Source organism: Leptosomus discolor, chromosome 14 (genome assembly GCF_034619465.1).
Source record: "Leptosomus discolor isolate bLepDis1 chromosome 14, bLepDis1.hap2, whole genome shotgun sequence".
NCBI classification, from domain to species: Eukaryota; Metazoa; Chordata; class Aves; order Leptosomiformes; family Leptosomidae; genus Leptosomus; species Leptosomus discolor.
This window is the reverse complement of record NC_141404.1, coordinates 6,749,118-6,768,480: the sequence shown is the minus strand read 5'-3', so window position 1 is coordinate 6,768,480 and position 19,363 is coordinate 6,749,118. Positions and strand designations below refer to the sequence as shown.

General features: G+C 39.2%; 1 protein-coding gene across 1 annotated transcript in view; it reads right to left on the bottom strand.

Moving 5' to 3' along the window:
• The window catches only part of CHLSN (cholesin), a 133,526-nt gene that overhangs the window by 22,149 nt on the left and 92,014 nt on the right, over nt 1–19,363 (bottom strand). Inside the window, exon 3 of the mRNA XM_086473133.1 lies at nt 5,506–5,681. Coding sequence (XP_086329259.1) covers nt 5,506–5,681 — 176 coding nt within the window. The remainder of the gene's footprint in view (nt 1–5,505; nt 5,682–19,363) is intronic.

Genomic DNA, 19,363 nt, shown 5'->3' with positions numbered 1-19,363 from the left:
GGAAAAGCTGCTCTTTCAAGACACCTTAAAGTCCCAGTTGTTGAAGGGAATTCAGCAACATCGCTGTGTCTAATTACAATGGTTTCTCTTAAGTTCACATACTATTTTTGCTGCTGGCTAATTGAGATTCATCACTTGAGCAGTTCTCCAATATTTTATGAAATTCAAGATAACTGATGAGCTTTTATGTATGCTGCACCTCCCTATCAGGAAGGAAACTCATTCTCTCTCCTGGAGGGTGGAGGAAGGAGAAATGACACTAAATGATAATGTTAGTTGCTATCAAACCCAAGAAGTCTGTCTCTGGAGGGAGAAAAAAATTCTGTGTATGTTTACATTTCTATTCCACCAGTTACTCTTAATATCTAAAAGCCTAAGCCATTGATGGTGAAACATCAACACCAGAGTGAAGTTTGAAATTAACAGAGAGTAAGGCCAGCAGCAATGAGAATGACTTAAATAAGTTCAGAATCAAATATCAAAGGTCATCACTGACCGTGGCTAAAAAAATACTTAACCTGTGAGAGGAAAAATAGTTTCACAACATTATGGATCAACGAAGCAAACTAAATCTGACACAAGCCCACTCAATGTATTTTAAATTTAGAAACTGTTTTTCAGCATAATGAGTGTGGTTGTATCTGCACAGAAGCTCTCACAATAGTCACCTGGTCCCAAATGTGGTACGATGAATGGGCTTGTGATTTCCTGAAGGGCCACTGTCATTTCAGCTTGTTGACCACAAATCCCAAATGTTGCTGCCCTCTTTACAGCCCACCACAAGCCTCTCCTGATTCCTTCAAAAATCAGAAAGTTTTTAGATGCTAACACTAAGCTACATATTAATGCCCTTCTCCAGATAGCCTCTGCTCCAGTAAGAGTAAAAACTTGATATACTTCATACATGTTATCATTATATACATATATGTATAAAACGTATATTATATAATATATATATTAAAAAATATCCAAGTATCAAAATAAATGCTTACAGCAACACCCATCAGATTTCTGTATTCTTTGAAAGGAAGAACACTGTTTCAGCTTGAAAATCTCCCATGCTTAGCAATGTTTGTAATAAAGTTTGACCAAGGACCGGGATCTGTTTCCATTCTGCGAACACAGCAGATAAACAACCACCCTGGGTTGTAAGCTCCTTTCAGCAGCACTGCCACTGTGCTCAGCAAAAACCACCTTGTGTTCTGCAGAGTCAGACTATTTCCCCACTCGATGGGAAATTCTGACTGGCTCTCACTTTTGTGTTTCTGTAATGTGCCCTTGCTTTGTATTATTCTTATAAGCATCTTTTTTCTTTAAAGGAATCTCTGACATTCTCGGAAACTCACCTAAATTTAAATTAGGGATGAGGAGATTAAGGTCTATAAAGAAAACTGAAAAGACAATGCCTTGGGAAACATTCTAGTGACATATATCACTGGTATAACACAAATCATTACAGAAAAATATTCTCCAGCAGCCTATTTTTTTTAAATTTTAACATGTGATAAATAATATTGAAAGGCTTAGGTAATTCATAGCAATATCCCAATAATGATATTATCTACTACTTCTTCTTCAGATAATATCAATCTTGTAATTCCATATACTTTTAGTGACATCTTTTCAGATCTCTGTCTATGCCTTTGATGGGTGATGGGGAAAACCATATGTGCAGATCCATACAGCAATGAACTTTCTAAGCCAAACACAAGAAGAGAAGCGTTTCTAGGAGAGAATGGCTTGCCAAGACAAACAAGTTCTGCCAACATTTTAACACCACAGAAGGTCAGTTAGGTTATAATTAAGTCTAATTACCATTCTCATGAATTGCAACATCTTTTCGCTTGAAGGCACTTAATGCTCAGAAAAGGATGAATTTTTATTTTATATTTTCCAAGAATCAAAGTAATGAGACATCCTAATCTTGGTGTTTAACCTGAATCATTACCTATCCTCATAAAGAAAACAAGCATGTCATCATTAAAAGGAAGAGATTTGTCCAGGTTATTCAACCACTAATACTTCCTCATTCCTACTTTTCCCTATTCCTCTGCAGTAAGCTTACAGGTTTTTTTCTCTTGTGTTCAGTACCACTCTGGTTTACCTTATTATTCCACATTTTCTTTTTTCCTTCTCATAGTTTTATAACGACTCTGCTTCCCTTTTCGCTTCAGCTCCCTATTTTTAATCTTCTATATATCTTCGGATCTTCATCTTTGCACCCCCAGCAAGCTGGAGAATCTGATGGTAGCAGACTTTCTTCTGTTTCTGGAGGCATGCTGTGATTGCTGCATTAGACAGAACTGGATTGGGAAACTGCCCGAATTTATCTCATCAAGGGAAAAGGTGAGATAAAAATTGATGAAGCGAAGACATTTTTTTCTCCCCCTTTCCTTTTCCCACAGGCCAACAGAAAATGAGAGGGGAAAAAACCAGGAGCCATTTGGCGGCTTCTCCTCTATCAGGAGTACAAAACCTGGTGCATGCTTGTCCTGGTCTCAATCAAATGAGAAAGCAGCTGAAAAGCCTGTGTTATCAATGTCACCCAGCTCACAGGGGAAAGAAACCCTTCAGCACCCTCAGGTCTAGCTGGGGGCTGCCGTTTGCTCGTTGGCATCAGCTGCTCTTGCATGTGGCCATCCCATATGCATGGGAAAAAAAGCCTCTCTCAATTGCTAGGATGGTCCTCCAATAAAATGATAACTTGACCTCTCCGGAGGCTGGCGAAGCATCAAGGGCTATTTGTTTTGAGGCTCAAACAACAAACCTGCAATATGGGAAGAACTGGTCAGCTTGTGGCACGCTGTGCCCAGCAGTCCCTGGCAGAAGGGGCACCCATCGGCAGTGCCATCAGCCAGCCACGTGCCTCAGTCTGGCACTGCCCTTCGCGCGAAGCATCACTCTGAATCCAGCTCCGTGGCTGCGGTGCTGGTCTTCAAGCTGCCAGGAAGGGCAGTGTGCAATTAGCAGACCTGTCCCCCGCACGCTGCGTGCCTTACTCCCTCTCAACGCTCCCTTTGTTAACTCACCTCAGCTAAAAGGATGAGGCACATCTTCGTGAGTCACCTCGTGCCTCAGCAAAGAGAGGAGTGCTGCCTGTGGGCTGCCTGCTTCCATTTGATTTTTTAAATGGAACACACAAAGCTAGTGCAGAAGCAGGGATCTCTAAGCACAGGACCCCTCACAAAACAGTAACTTATTAACTATGTTTTATTTCCTCCAAGTAAAATTTTGCTACTTCTCCCTGATCTTACTGTTTGAAACAGAAATTTATTCTCCTGGTGAAGAATTCCACATACCAGAAAAGATGATTCTGCACTTTGAGGGAACTACTACCTCTTACAATATGTACGACCTACAAAATAAGTTTAATTTTCCCTTGCGTGTCAAAAGTCTACATGTGTAACAAAAAAATCTTTCACTGAATGCTAACATTTTTCTTCTAAAGTTATCAAACAAAATTTCACTAAAACAAATTCAATACTTCCCTGTCATACACTAAAGCCTCATATGGTTGTGCTCTCAGACTGTGAATAGTCTTTTAATAAATAAAAAAGACAGTTTTAGTTATCATATAATACTTCAAGTTCCACCTGTCCTACAGGAGATTCATCTGTCATCTGGGAATTAAGATGCCACTTCACTTAGCAACCCTTATGTCACGTAAGGCTTTTTATTGTAGGTGAGGCAAAACATAAATCTACAGCACCCTGTTGTTTACTTCCAATTATATTAATATCTTGCATCTATAAGATTAACTTATCCTCCCATGTATTATTTATGCCTGTAGCCCTACAAACACACGTAGACTGAAATTCTTGACCCACTGAAGTTGCTGGGGGTTTTGCAGTGGACTTCTAGAACTTGGATTTTAGTTTCCCTTCCCCAGCTAATTTATTAGCTTTTTGATGACTTTAAATCCAGTTGTTTCTTTTTCCAGCCTTGCTGGGTTGAAAAAATGCCTAAGGTGTAAAAGGATTAAACTGGTTTTCTGTAATTTACAATGGTGCGAGATGGTCCCAGCACATTTGGGGCTAGAATGGCACCTACAGTTATGTTTGCTTGGCAGTTCAGCAGCTTCTGACTATCCCTGTTAAGTCTACAAAATTCAAATTCTCTGTTCCTCAAATAATCCCTCACAATGTATTGCTGCACACACAGCCCTTGGACTTTGTGCGCTACAAGGCAAAATGACATAGCACGTTTACTATTTCAAGGTAATTTGGTACAGGTTAAGCAAAACTCTAGAGTCAAATTGGTTCAAATATTAATTCAAATGTAGTTTCACATTCTCTCACCTAACAAGGCAAAAATCCATACAGGTAACAGTGGAATATCAAGCAAAAACCCACAGCTTGTTCCTTTGCTTTCCAAACCTGAAATCCATTATCTAGAGATCCACCACTTACTGGCGCACAGACCAGAGTATAGTCTGAGCAGATGGTTCAAAGCTAACTGTCAATCCATTTGCAGTTCAAAACAGTGGTGAACTACTCCAGCTGTTTTCCAGATCAAAAATATTATTGTCATTTTGTTATCGCTGCGTGCTGAGGGTTATGTAACAAAAATGCACATGTCTGCCTGGAATGCAATTAATTTCCTCCCTCCCCACTGAGAGTGGTAAGTAACAATTCAGACAGTCTGGATGCTTCAGTTTTGAGCGTGGCCAGAGATGCAACCCTGGAATTATTCCACGTGGTAACCCACTATTTGTAACAGGCCAGTCTTCTGGAGGTCTTACAGACAGGGTATATTTTGTAGTTTGGAAATAAACAAACACTATCATCCTGTTTGTACACGACCTCTTACTGTCTGTAGGGTACTATGAATGCTTTGCTGTAGTTCTTTTAGTTTAACCATAGACTTTGCTTTATGTTGGTATTCTAAGTATTCTAAATAAGTAGGCTAACTTGATGAAGTAATTGCTTCCGATTTGAAATCACCCACTACACTCGCTGTATACTTCGGTATGCAAAAATAAGGCATTGCACACTATTAACTTCAAAATAGTGGCATAATCTCATCTTAATTTACAAATATCCAAACACCATGCAGGTAGTTAAATTTAGACTCCATAATGCTTAAGCACTTCATGCAATTTGCTTATATAAAGAGAACGACTGGAACTCCTTTGCTTAGAACAGCGCACTCAAACAAAACTAATTTCATCAATGCAATCTTCTCTGCAACGTGCCTTTCATCTTTGTAAGTGCAGCTAACCCAGTGATATTTATACATCAGCTACAAGATCTTCAGGACAGGAGCTGTCTTTCTATAAAATGTTTGCACTATACTTAACAGCTCTCAGTTGTTCCTGTGATATAAACACAATGGGGTGATCAGCTGTATGCTAAGGGTGTCAACTGAGACGAAATACTAACTCAATACTTAACTGCAGCAATTTCCTTTGATGGGTTATTACTTGGTTCAGCTTGTTCTGGATTTCTGGCGCGGTTTAGAGCTTACTTCTGTAGGGAGCACCTGCAGTGATTTTATTATTCTTACCTGGTTAAATAGGCCAGAGCCCGCTCAGATCCTGACTGCTTTTTGGGCTCCACCTTTTTAGTAGAGATTCCAGCTTCCCTCATCAGCTGTTTTTCCTTCTTCTTGCGCTCTTTTTTTAATTTTCTTTCCAGTTTCCTCTTTTCCTCTGCAGTAAGTTCTTCCTCTTCTGTTGTTGCCTGAAATAATCAATATTTAAATAAAGTGCTTATATTTCTATAGGAAAGTGAACAAAATATGCTTAAATGCAAGTGAAGAGCACACGTAATATTTAAACCCAGAGGCTTCAGGCTTCATAATTTTACTGTTCACTATACTTCCATCACCTCTCTGCTCAATTCACAGAACTGTAAATACTGCACTTGCAAAAATCCGCAGAACTGCCCTCTATAGATGATTATACTGTTCCCAGCAGTACAGTAGTCTAGCACCTTCTAGCCATGTATTAAACATCGTATCTAAAATTCGCTGTGCTGTTCATTCTCCCATACTCAAACCTCAGAGGCTGTTTCACAGTGGATGGAGGTACAGATTTTTTTTAGCATACACATATTTAAGTGGTAAAAGTAGGGTTTCCTTAAGATCCTTTGTTTCTGGGGCTGTTTGTTGTGTCATCTCACACTTCTCTGGACCGAGAAAACCTCTGCCACACAAGGGCTTCATCTCCATTATGCCAAAGGAGAAGATGTGACAACAACGACCATCTTCATCCAAGACCTCCTGGAGATCATTTAGCAATCTTGGGTAAACATACACATGATCTTAAATAAACATATACACATATATCCCACAAAGGTTGACGTCTCTTTAGGTTTGCAGGCAGAACAGTTAATCATTCACATCTAGAACCGTTTTACTACAAATATATGCATAAGTACACCCCAAATGAAAATAAGAATTTCACGTACAAACGAAGAGCATTAAATAGAGAGACTGAGTTTATCAGGGAAAATCCAGTGTGAGATCACACAGCGCAGAAATAAAACACTGTTCCATAGCAAGATAAGATTGACTCCAGAGACTCCTAGATGTCTGAGAGCGGTTCATGCATTTATTTCCAGGCAATAGTCTCACTGAATCGTTAAGTATCAACTAGAAGCATACAAAATTTGCATCTGGTCTAATACTAGATGGCTGTTTATTCAATGCCCTCCCTGAGATTTACTCTTTACAGAACCCTAACTACTCCGATGATCATCATACATAGACCTTCACAAAACTGTAGACAAAGTAGCTTCTGGGTATCCAAACCCCTCCATACCTCGGGAAGCAGGAGGATTTGGACAGCAGGAAGCCACCTCTTCTGTGCAACCTCCCAGTAACAACTGAGCAATGAATAAAGTATGAAATTCTGCAAACAAGACTCTTACACTGTATTGGTCTTGCTTTTAGATATTTACAAGCCCAAGATTGAAGCGGTGGTGCTACATGGTAGTTGTAGATCTCACTCAGTCCCAAATAAAACTTTGATACCTTCATTGAGGTTTAAGGAACTGCTGCTTCTTAGCCACCTCCATGGGTCAGGCACTGTGATAAAATACAGGCTAAAGGTATGCACAAGGACCATTTAAATATCACCTTCTCTTCTGAGTTAAGAACAGAAATCCAGTAGCAAAAATACTAAAAGTATTAGCTCTTGTGACAAGCTTAGGGGTTTTAGCTCCTGTTTGCTGTGCTGTACTACTTACCTACTACCACTTGTATCCAATTTAAAATTGCAAACATTGACACACTTCTAAATTACAGGCTCAGACTGGAATAGGTTGTCAGGCTCCCATTTTTTTATCTAATCATATTCAGCACCTTCAGTCAAGACCGTTTAAATATCCTGCCCACGACATTTCACAAGAAGAGATGGGGCTGTGGGTAACACTGTGAAGACAGTGTTTGCAGTACTGTGAAATATGATAGAGAAGTTGCCCAAACGGTAATGATTTGTGAACAATTCCATTAATTAATCCACTTCCTCAGCAACAGCTGTACTGGGTTTGTTAAGACAACCTGAGCAAGGAACAGATTCCTGTAAGGCCAGGCTACATTTATAAGAAGATGGGGTCTCTAGGTAACCACCCCCTGACAGCAATGGAAATGGCAGAGGTGTAAGCTGGTCCACAAAGTGTCTACTTTACCTGTACAGAAGTGGTCTTTGAAGCAAACTTCTATATGGCAAGGACAGAAAAATGGGAGATTGCATGCAAGTGTTTGTTGAGTTATTTAACTCCATACTTCTTCCACTCAAAATAAATAAAGTGCACTTTCTGATGGTTCTGCCAAATCTGCAAGTCCCTCGGACACTTCAACTATAGCTGATGACAGTGGAGCATATGGAGACAAGTAAGGCAGTCTGGAGGAGCCACCCATGCCTACGACAGCTGTATTAGCATCTCCCATCCCAAAGCTGGGGAAGGTACAGAAGTCTAATCGCCACCCACATTTCCAAGAACAAGAATTACATTCACAGAGTGGACTTAGTTCAGATCCAGCAGCTTTACTATAGCATCGTACTTGCCAGCTGAGTCAAGAGCATCGGAAACCCACAGAGGCCAAATTGAGTGCTCTTCCTCCTCTCGCTGCTCTCTCCTCACCTCTTTGAGGAACCCATAACTGAAACCTGAATGCACAAGAAGATCGACTGCTTTATGGAAAGACTGGTTAAAACCACTTTATAAACTGACAAATCCTTAGTGTTATATCAATTTGTCTTAGTTGAGTGCTTTCAAACAAAAATCCAGGCATGGTGCTAAATAACATTATTCTTGCTGACATTCAAGCAAAATGCAGTTAAAAAAAGACAATGCCTGAACACAATCTTATTTGCAAAAGACACCTGCCGAGGACTAAACATTTGCTCAGTGTCAATTCACATATCATCTAAGTTTACTCTGACCCCTCTTTTCAACTTTCTGTTTTCAAAAACCAAAAAACAAGCAAGAAAGCAGAAATTAGAATAAATGGGAGTGGGACAGTAAAGAGGATTTGAGGGTTTTGTTTAAAATACTTTTTAGCCACTTTTATGGAAAAGCCAGCATTCACGTGCAAACACAGGCAAAAAAGCAACATATGCTGCATTTGTATAGAAGACATTGTATAAATCATGCTGCGAATAAAATAATATTTAGGGTGAAGGTAGGTATGTAATGGTTATTCAGGAAACAACGTTTTCATTTGAAAAGCCACCCTGGTACTTACTAAAATAACAATCCAGCCACACAAAGCCCAGGAAAACACTGAGGGTGGTCATTTATAAAGTGTTTGTAAAAGATTACTAGAGCAGCTGTCCAACAGACGACACACTACAGTTAATCTTCTTTTTAAAATAATGTAATGAATTTGTTTACTTTTCTGTGAGCCATGAAGCTTTCAAATAAAGTGACTGTGGCACATCATTAGAGCTGGTCTGATAAAGAGGCCTCTGCTTCTTCGTACTTACAGTAAATGCGTATCTCTGTACCTTCCCTTCCCCCTCACATTCCTCGCATTATCTAAAAGCTTTTTATCCCCCTCCCCGACCGCTCCATTAAAAACAAAACAAGTTGCTCCCTCCCTGTAGGTCCCAACATAAATACCAAGCCCTAACAACATTTGTTTCCAGCATCGCAATTGATGCACCGTGGGCAGTCTGAAACAAGAGCATTGTTCTCCCTGCGGGGTTGGTGCTGTCCTGGGCATGAAAGAGTCAGGATTTACAGCTGAAGGTACTTCCTGCTAGCCCACAGCATCATCCAAGGAAAATCAGATTCATCGGGCTTCTGTCTGAGGCTCCCAGCACACACACTGTGAAAGCACTCGCAACCTTACAGCTCAAACAACTTTTCTAGTTGTTTTATCCATCCAAGTCAACTTGATTAATCTAGTAGTACATACCACAATCTGTCCTTGACTGGTTTTTAATTCGAAAGCCTCAAGTTTTATGTGCTTCATAAAATACCTACATTTGGTGGTGTATTCTCCACTGAAGCTGAGGGTAGTTTTATCACCATTTAAAAAACCAAACCAAACCAAACCAACAAAACAACACAACCAAAACCAACCTTCTCCAAAACCTGGGGCTTGAAAGAAAACAAAACCAAACCTTTCACTGGAATTTAAAGCCTAGCTGTATTCATCTTAACTTGGATAATCTGTTACAATACTCTACTGATGCATCTCTCTAAATCAAAAGCCTCGTTTTTTAATTTCACTTCCCCTGAACCATTAGTATGACTGTTTTTCTGAAAGATGTGTCCAAATTTTATGAGCCATTCAGACTAAGAGTTTTAGTATTATGTCATTATTTAAATTTAAAAATCCAACCAACAGGACTTCATTGTTTCAAGGTCATAAATATTCCACGTTGTCTCCTTGTGTATTTATAAAGTGACATCACAATTTGTAGTGCTACCATTTAGCCTTAACTACAACATTGTAAAGTCCATATTTGAGCATGTGAGACACTTGTTTATTGACGTGATAAATTTAAACCACATGCATACAGAAAAACACAACACTTGCTTATTTGCAAAGCCTGCTGAGAGCTACCACACCACCTTGGATCGTGGGCTCATTAGATCTCAATCTAAACAAGGTCAGGCTGGGTCAGCACACTTGAATGAATGACATTCAGAGGAGAGCCAGTGTTTTCTCATGATTAAGGAAGTGAGAGTCTTCCACTTGGAAACTTTCCAGAAGGCCTGAAAAGGTGCTAAAAGGGATATTGCCACTGCATGCCATATTTTGAGTAAAAGACAGACGCCCAAATCTTTAAAACTTACACTTGTAAAAACCCGTGTCATCTTTGCAAGGGTATGGAGATGTGAGCTCAGACATCTCCAAGCAGATTCCCAAAGTTCAGACTATGTTATGTCCATCCGCATGCAAAGTGTCGTGACTGCCAACACAGGGCCTTTCATCAGTGCCAGCCCCTAAATTTCTGAATTGTATGTAAACACAGTAATATACTGTAAATAGTCTAAGACATCTGACTCAAAATATCTGGAGTCTTCAGCTGTGGCAATTTTAGATACCAGTTAAAGTTTTCCATTATTCTTTCTGATCTGGAAATACGGCACAAATCTAAAGCATTTTGTAAGTGATCTTTAGAAATGAGTATTCCTATCACAAAAGGGGAGCCATCGCAAACCGAAATAAAGCATTTAATCGTGTAAAGCCGTCCTGTGAAGCAATTCAGAACAGAGAAAAATAACTACAACTTCAAGAGAAACTGGCAGAAAGATGTACTCAAGACAGGGTTTCTTGAAGATAGCGGACCTTTTTTTTTTCTGCAGCAAGAATGGCAAAACCAAACAGATGCAGTTTTTCAGAGACTGCATCTGCATAAAAGCTTATACTGCCAGGGGACTATGAACCAAAATAGGTGGGTAACCAGTACCAAGATGGTATTAACAGCACACTAATTGAATTGTGTTTCAGGAGAGCAGTAGGAGCATTTTTAAGTGTTTCCAGATTTATAGTTACCCAAAGGTCTTTGACTGCCTCATACTTGAGTAGAATTCAAGACACGTTCTAAAGGCTTCTGTTCCTCCTCCTCACTCCTCACTGTTTTGAAGACTCTGCGTTTGCATCCCTAGTTGTCTGTTGCCAGCACAGAACCAGGGTGAGAGAGTCAGAAACCTGAAGAATTGCCACAATGATCCAAACACTCATTTGTTACAAATTTGCCTTTAGGATTCGCCTGTGTAGGTCTGAACTTTCCGCCTGTTCAGGGGTTCGGCTTTGCTGCCAAACCTATTGCAGTAACCACAGACCAGCCACAACACCAAATTTACTATTTATTAGTACCAGTGAAGCAAGCTCCTCCAAAAGCCAACAGACTTTCATCCTTTTCTACCAGCACAGCAACACAAGTCTGAACAACAGCAAAACAAGCCACATTAGAAATTCAGCGGAATAAATTATAACGCGACTAACAGTGAAAAACATATAAAAAAGACATCAAATTTTTTGAACTCCGAAGAAAAAGATGGGGAAATGGATGCTACGCCTTATTTCATAGTAGGAGCATTGTATTGCCTTGTTTGTTCATTCAGCTTATGCTATTTCATAACTTTTAACATGGAGAAGCGTCAAAAGGGGCTTTGTTCCCTGACCAAGCACTGACGAGGAGCTACCGACCCATCACATAGTAGGTTATGCTTACAAGTAGCCTTGCGCCCCCCAAACGCCCCATGCATGATATCAGCACGCAAAACATTCTGTTTCTGTCTTACACAATACATACAAATTCAGATAAATAACTGGCCATCTGCCAGCTTAAAAACAAAAAGCAGAATCTTTAAACACAGTTCAAAACCTACATAGAAGAAAGGCTAGCAAATCCTTAGATGCAAGGTTCATAAAAGAAAGATTGACAAATGATTTATTATCTGAGGCTTGCCAAGGAACTGTGCTACAGCTACAGTCATAGAATTGGCATAAAATAGTTCACGGCCATATTGAATCTAAATAACTATTTTCTATCATTTAGCACCTTATGAAAAGAAGTATAACCAGAGAGGTCATATGCCAGAGAGGCATATGAAATTTCATTACCATGCAAAAAGCAAATTTTGAATGTAAAGTAACATTTGTGGAAGCATATCTCCTTACATCATGTCTGCAGCCCTTACAGAGAAAGATTATTTTTTTTAAATCATACATTGCTTAAAGAAAAAAACTATTTTTTTTAATAAAAGCTAGGTGTTTTTAGAGTCTCAACGCCTCACAACAAAAACACTGGGAATAACTTACATTAGGTTGATATAGAAAGGTTTCTGTAGATGCAACCCAAGCAGAAAAGCCTCAAACAAGTTCTACAGGAAGACAGATTTAAATAAGAAGCAGCTTTTTATCTTTCTGATGCAGAAAAGGATTATTTTACTGTGTAAATGTGGGGTTTTTTTTTAAAAAAAAAGCATCCTTGTGTACACAGTTATAGGGTCTCACAAGTAGAAGTGATCAGGTAGCATCCTAAATTTGCAGCTGTAATTTAGAATAGATGCACCTTTATTTGCTTCAACCTGGGCTTAATTTATAACTATGTGATCTTCACATGTTTCATAGATTTACAGCCAATTCTGAAGAGCACATAAAGTGTTAGCATTAGGAACTGCTGAATAAGAAGAAATTGAACAATTTACTAAATTAAATGAAAGCATTTATAGGCACACAAAACAATACGATTTACAGAACTTAGCTTGTTGAATTCCACTTTATAGATTGTTTGCTCCTATAAAATACATACTGTAGCAGATTAGGTTCTAAGGCATAAATTAGTACCATATTTTATTTCTTGTTTTTCTCCACCAGTATCACAGTCCTGAATACAACAGAAATATTTAAGACACCACCGCGACTGCAGGCTTGGGGAATGCAGTTTTGCTTCATTTGCAACTACAGCACTGCCAGGAATTTTCACATATTTGTTGAAGGATTTTGATCACTCTCTTACCCTTAATTAAACCATGTTAACCAATCAGGAGAAGATGGAATTAAGGGAAAAAAAAAAAAAAAAAAAAAAAAAGGAAACCCCTCAGAAATCATTTGTATCCACATCCCTGTGGCTTACACACAGCCCTTTTAACCCCTCCCCAGAAACGCACAGAGGAATTTTAATAGAAGGAGCACGAGACTGTCGCAGCACTCAGCATTTTCATCGCCACCAAAGTCGTCCCCTTTAGGGGTGCTGACAATTTCATCCAAAGCTTAAAAAGGCTTCGGGCTGCGAGAGGAGGTAAAAGCAGAACATGGGCTGTTTTGAAATCCTTGCTGGAGAATTAAAAAAAAAATAAATAAAACAACCCCAAACCACGAGCTCGATCTCCTCCAATGAAAGAGGTACCACAGGGTGTAGGCAGGTTGCCAGGCGAGCTCGGCAGCGTGACCGCACTGCATTGAGTTTCTTTAATGAAAGCCAGGAAAGAACACATTACACAGTGTTTCTTCTGAGAGCCAGCTAGCCTCCAGTGATTGAAATCAATAAAAACAGTCGGCAAGGGGCCCAGTGGGGGAAGAGAGAAATCTCCACTACAGCATTCAGTTTGCTTTCCACTTTCTCCCTCCCCCCCTAAAGTTAAACTCTGAAGATCACCATGACAAGCTACTTCGCTTCCAGCGCTGGGAAGACGCTGGTGGGGATTTAAAGGAAGCGAACACTTTCCTTCGCCTCCCTGCCTTTGCTCTCCCCCCAGTGCGAAGGAAATGAAAGGCTTCTTTGGAATTTGAATCCCTCCTGGAAAAACTTCATCGGACAAGTGCATCGTTCTGCATTTCAGGAAAGAGATGGATTTTACAGTCTGAGAATGCTAAAAGGTGAGAGGGGAAAGAAAAGCAGGAATCTGATTCAGCCAGAGCCCACGTACAGGCTACGATGTCCACCACGGCGGCGGGGACCTCTGAAGCTGCGGGAAGGATTGCAAGCAAGCACCTGAGATCAGCACGATCCACGTCCTAAAGCAGCAGAAACGTTAGAGGACACGTGACCGACGCGCCAACCCAGGTAAGCAGAACCCACTTTTAACAATTCTCTGTACCGCGTCCAAAATTGGAGTGAGACCTTTCTGCTTCAGCCTCTACAGACTGCCCCATGTCCTCCCTCGTTAACCTCAGGCAAGTTAACACTAAACTTGTCCGGTCTGAAAATCGTGTCAGGCCACTAATCCTCACTGAACTATAAAACATGCACAAAAGCCCTTTGTTTACTGTTTTAGTGTTGAATTTGCTACTTGACAAGGTAGGACGGGGCCATCGCTTAAGTCCAGCCCCTCCACGAGCTCACCCTGCTGGTCCAGGAGGGCCCACTCAGAGGGAGGAAACAGGACTGACACCGCACGCTGGAGCTGACTGTGATCTGACAGAGAGCCAGTAATGAATTTCTAATACAGTCCATATTTATCTATTTTATTTATATATTTTAATCACCATAGCAGCAACTTAGAGTACATACTTGCACCGAGTTCCATGTGCTGATCTGTACCATGAACTACAGCAACTTACATGCACGGGGGCCAGCCTGATTGTTTTGTCAAAAAGAGCTCTGCAATTACTTGTTAACACAGCCAAGGGGAATTTTTAGCACATTGTTTAGGAATGACCGACATAGGCACGTGTATATTCTGCCACTCCCCTAAAATGAATGCAGTTTTTATACAGATACCCCTATAAAAACGGGAAAGACACAGATCACAGCTGTAGATCACAACATTCTTCTCAGGATTTTGGCCAACTTCAGATGATTCATGTAGACTTCAGTGAGGCACAAAGGGTGAAATCAAAGCCTGCCTTTTGCAAGACAAGCAAAAATGATAGCTACATCTCTTTTCCAGCAGTGGGAGAAATTCACTGGAACAGATAATGCCTATGGAGCAAGAGCAACCATGCTTGCCCCCCTCCATGCTGGTCATCATTAGGTGTTGACAGCAACACACATGGTGCTGCCAGAGAGGGCTGGGGAGGGGCTGGATGCCTCTACTTCCACTCAATGTTCTGGCAACCTCATTATCCCAAACCAGTCTGGATGACTCTGATGGTAGAGAGAAGACACTTCCCAGCATCTCCTCCATATCAGTACCAGCAGACAGAACGCAGGAATTTACTACAGCAAGTGCATATGTATTTCTGCAGGTGCAATGTTGCTCTTTCTTTGGAAAACGCAGCCTTTTAAGGGTGATTTTTTTCATTTTCATATCACATGGAAATAGAAATGACCCACACACTTGAAGAGTGACCTGAAGAACACCTGCATGACCAAAATAAGGGACTGTTACTTTTGCACATAAGTTTAAGCATTTTTAAAGCATCAACTGCTCTGATTAAGCTAGGAAAATAATTGATGAAATATTTAAATAGTAAGAAGTTTTTACACTGATTTTATCAGCCCAGTTTTGAACTCTTCACACAAAACAGTCACAAAATTATAGCAGAAGATGAAATTAAAGAACAATAATCTACAATAAGAAAGCAAAGTTGTAATTCATAATAGAATATGGCCCCATACGAGTTTTTGGGCATATCCACAGATCCACAATTCACCTTTTCAAAATCTGTTGCATGTTTTGCCTCCCCCTGCACAGATCCTTTGAAGTAATGACAGCACCTTCCTAGTTCATCAAACGCAGCAATCACTCCCACAGCAATCAACAAGTCTGTTTTGCACTGCTCTTGGAGCTAAATTTATCCTTATGCAGAGGAACTCATTGAAGTCTTTACTTAAAATTTCAAACAAGGAAAGCTTAGGTGAGACTTAGACAATCCATATCACTTGTACCAGCATTCTCAAGCTCAAACAATATTCCTCCCAACTACTCCCTCAGCAGAAAATATAAATATTATCTTTAAAGCAGAGTGCAGGGTGTTTTTGTTCATAGCGATGCATTTTTCAGAAGCTAAGTGGTACGAGTTTCCACAGCATTTACTGTTAATGGAATGTGTTCTTTTCAAAGACACAATATAGAAAAAGAAGTATTTTCTCATTCAGAAGTTTTGACCGAATACAGATATTCTAGCAGTCATACCACAAGGCAAGACTTGTCAAACTTTTTCAGTCATACCAATGTGATTAAAACAGATTCCCTGAACAGTGACCCAATTCTTCAGACTCTTCCTTTAGAGTATGGAGATCTGGAAGAATCCCATGTTACTTTGCTGAGCTGGATACAAAATAGAACTAATGGGAACCTATTTCTCACATTTCTGCTAGTCTTGATAGTCCCATATCATCAGAAGTACTTCATCCTCAACAACAAATCACACCTTCACCATAGTCAAGAGTTCCTAACAGTTCATGCCAACTGTCCTTACAGCAACATATGTTGGTAAAAGAGCTTTTTGAAAACAGTATATAAGGTTTCGTAACAGTCAGCAAATGATTTTAAAGATGGAAGGACAAACATTTGTTTTAATCTCACCTATCTAAACATTTATGAAGGGAAATATCTGGGATTCTGCAAAACAGGTTGAACGGCTATTCCAAAAATGCTGAAATTCAACAATGGAAATGCAAACATCAGGGTCTGCTAAACACCTGGATAGCTGATCTTGAGTGAAACATAATACTTGTGTCTGCACTGGTGGAAAGAGAGTGTTGCCATCCCTTTCAAACGAACATGATCTGACACTTCTTGAATACTGTAAAGCTTCAAGGTACCTCCTTTCTTATTTAAAACAGTGGTTCATGTTCACAGTACTAGATTAATTCAGCAGAGTATATTTAGTTTGCTCAGTCTCAAATTGACAGCTTCCCTGTAACGTACCCATTCTGACTTAAAATTGGATCATAATTAAACATACAGTTGGAGAAGGTACGTTTTTCTCCATCTATGGGGACCAGAGAAGCAGAAGACTAATTATTAGATGGAAAATAAATGGTTATCAACCCCTAGGAAAGGTGGCTTTCCTTACAATTCAATCAGGAATTCTTATGTTTGACTTAGGAAGACTTTTTTTGTTAAAAACAAAAAAGCCATCAAAACCTGTAAACAACCAACAAGTCATCATTAGCTTCAGCTCTGGAGTCCAACAGGATGTATAGCTAGAGGGAATTAACGTCCTGGTGTACATACACACTCTACTTTCAAACCCTCTGTATTCTCCCAGACCAACAAAACTTCTATTCATTGATTTCTTACTAAGTAAAACTAGCATCACTTGCAGTTTGCTATACTAAGATCTTTTTTAAAAAACTAGCTAAATATTCCAGAACATATTTCAAACATACATGGATTTATATACGTTCAGCTGCAACCGCACATGTATGCAGGAACATGCCATTTTCCATTTGTGATGAACAAGACCCAAAAGGAGACACTCAAGAAAACAGAGTGGGCAGGATTCATTTCTTTAGCAGAATGTGTTCGTTTCGTGATTCAACAACACTAAAATAGACACCCACAACAACACCCAGAACACAAGCAGCCCCTCCACTGTCCTGCACGTTCATACCATGACAACTGAGCATAAGGATAGCAACAGCCTTCACTCGTGTCTAGCTACTTGATTTGCTTTACAATAGGATAAATGGTTTGGGAGACAGATAACTGGACCCTAAGTTTGGCTATGAAGAGAGAGACATCTTAACATAAAATAAGGAATGAATGTGACGGCTATTGCAGACTTTACACCCAGTGATAACTAGAGGCGGGTGACTTAGGCTGTGACTACTAATTTCTGTGAAATTATTAATGTTGTAAATTATACATAATTTCCATGAATAGACCTTTGAGCACCTGTATGCAGAATTTGAACCTGTTTAAAGAAACAAGTACTATAAAGCTCCGCTTATATCTCATGTACAGTTCAATTCCCACTGCACATCCTGTTTTAAGAAGTATTGTCTCAAGGAGAAAGGTAAAGGAATAATTTCTCTAAGAGCTGGCACAAATTACACGACCTAGCTTTCCTTCAGGTCTGCACGCTGCTCTTCCAATCACAATGATCACATGCAAGTAGTACTGTCTCATTAAACATGACTAGTAGGAAGAAAGAATTTGAATATATTGTTTGTCAGTTTGAAATGGTCTCCTGAAAGTTCCTGAAGAAAATTCCATTTGTATTTTCAGCATTTTGAAAGTATCTGAAATTAAAGTACAATCTATTCCCAAATCCTATTTATTTAGCAACGCTTCACATGCTTTCTGTTCTTGTGAGCTCCCTGATAACTATAAGTCTATGATAGCAACCCTTAAGCTTTCCAAATTTATCACATAGTCCTGGAATACTGAAATGACATCTGGTTTTTATAGCATCAGGTGTGCCCTCATTATGCTTTTGTGAGGCAGAGCAGAAAATTGAAAAACAATTATGATTTAGGACCCTAAATTAAAACCTGTCGACTGTTTAGTAAAAATACTCCATAAAATGTGTTTCTATTTCAACAGACCACACTGAACGGTATCATTGCAAAAGCAGCACAGAAAAAGCTATTGGTGATGTTCGCTTATTTTGGAATTAAGGCACCTAGCAAGTTATCCTAAAATAAAATTGTATTAATCTACATTCCAATAATAAGTAGCTTACACATATTTATAAAATGAATACTATCATTTACATGGATTGAATTTACAACTCATATTAGTTTCAAAGTCAAGCTTTACATGCAGAAGTTACATTTTACATCTTTGATAAACTAACTCTAAACACAACAGAAATTAGCAGTTGCCTACATAATTTTAAAGTTAATTATAAAATAGAGTGGATAATTACAAACATAATACCATGTGAAATACAAGAAATCATGGACCAACCCACTAACAGGAGGATTAAGTTTATCACATTCCTGCTCTGTTATCATGTGATTTTGCAGGGATCAAAAGAAAGGAACATTTTAAAGGTAGGAACAAGCAATTTCTTCATTGCACACAGGGCAGCACAGCAGAGATGCTCATTAGAAAACGCAGACTGTCAATGGCAAATGTTTGAATTGTTAGTGAAAGAAAAGTCAACATTTCCATAGCACACACGGGATAATGGCTAGAGTGGGAATAGATTGCAAAGCTTTGAAAGTGAAGTAGTTTGTGCTTGGCAGAAGAAAAGGAGAGCAAAGGAAAAGAGAGATTAATGGCAAATGGAAGGTCCATCTCAAGGGAAATTCTGATCTTCAAGAAATTTTAAAAAAGAATTAACTAGTCTGGAAAAAAATCAAGATATCAGAATTCTTTTTTGAATGGCAACAGAAAAGCTTTGTATTTTTTTCACTTGCAAACAAAAAAATATACTTTGAAACAGAAAAATCAAACTAAAATAAAAATTAAAATAAAGATTCTACCTTAACATGTGACATTCTGGTTATTATGAATGTGAAATGAGAAAGCAGATATCATACTTCTCTGTTGATGATTAAATTAAAAGTCAAGGTGTTTCCTAAAACATTTTAAATGAAATTGCAATCCCT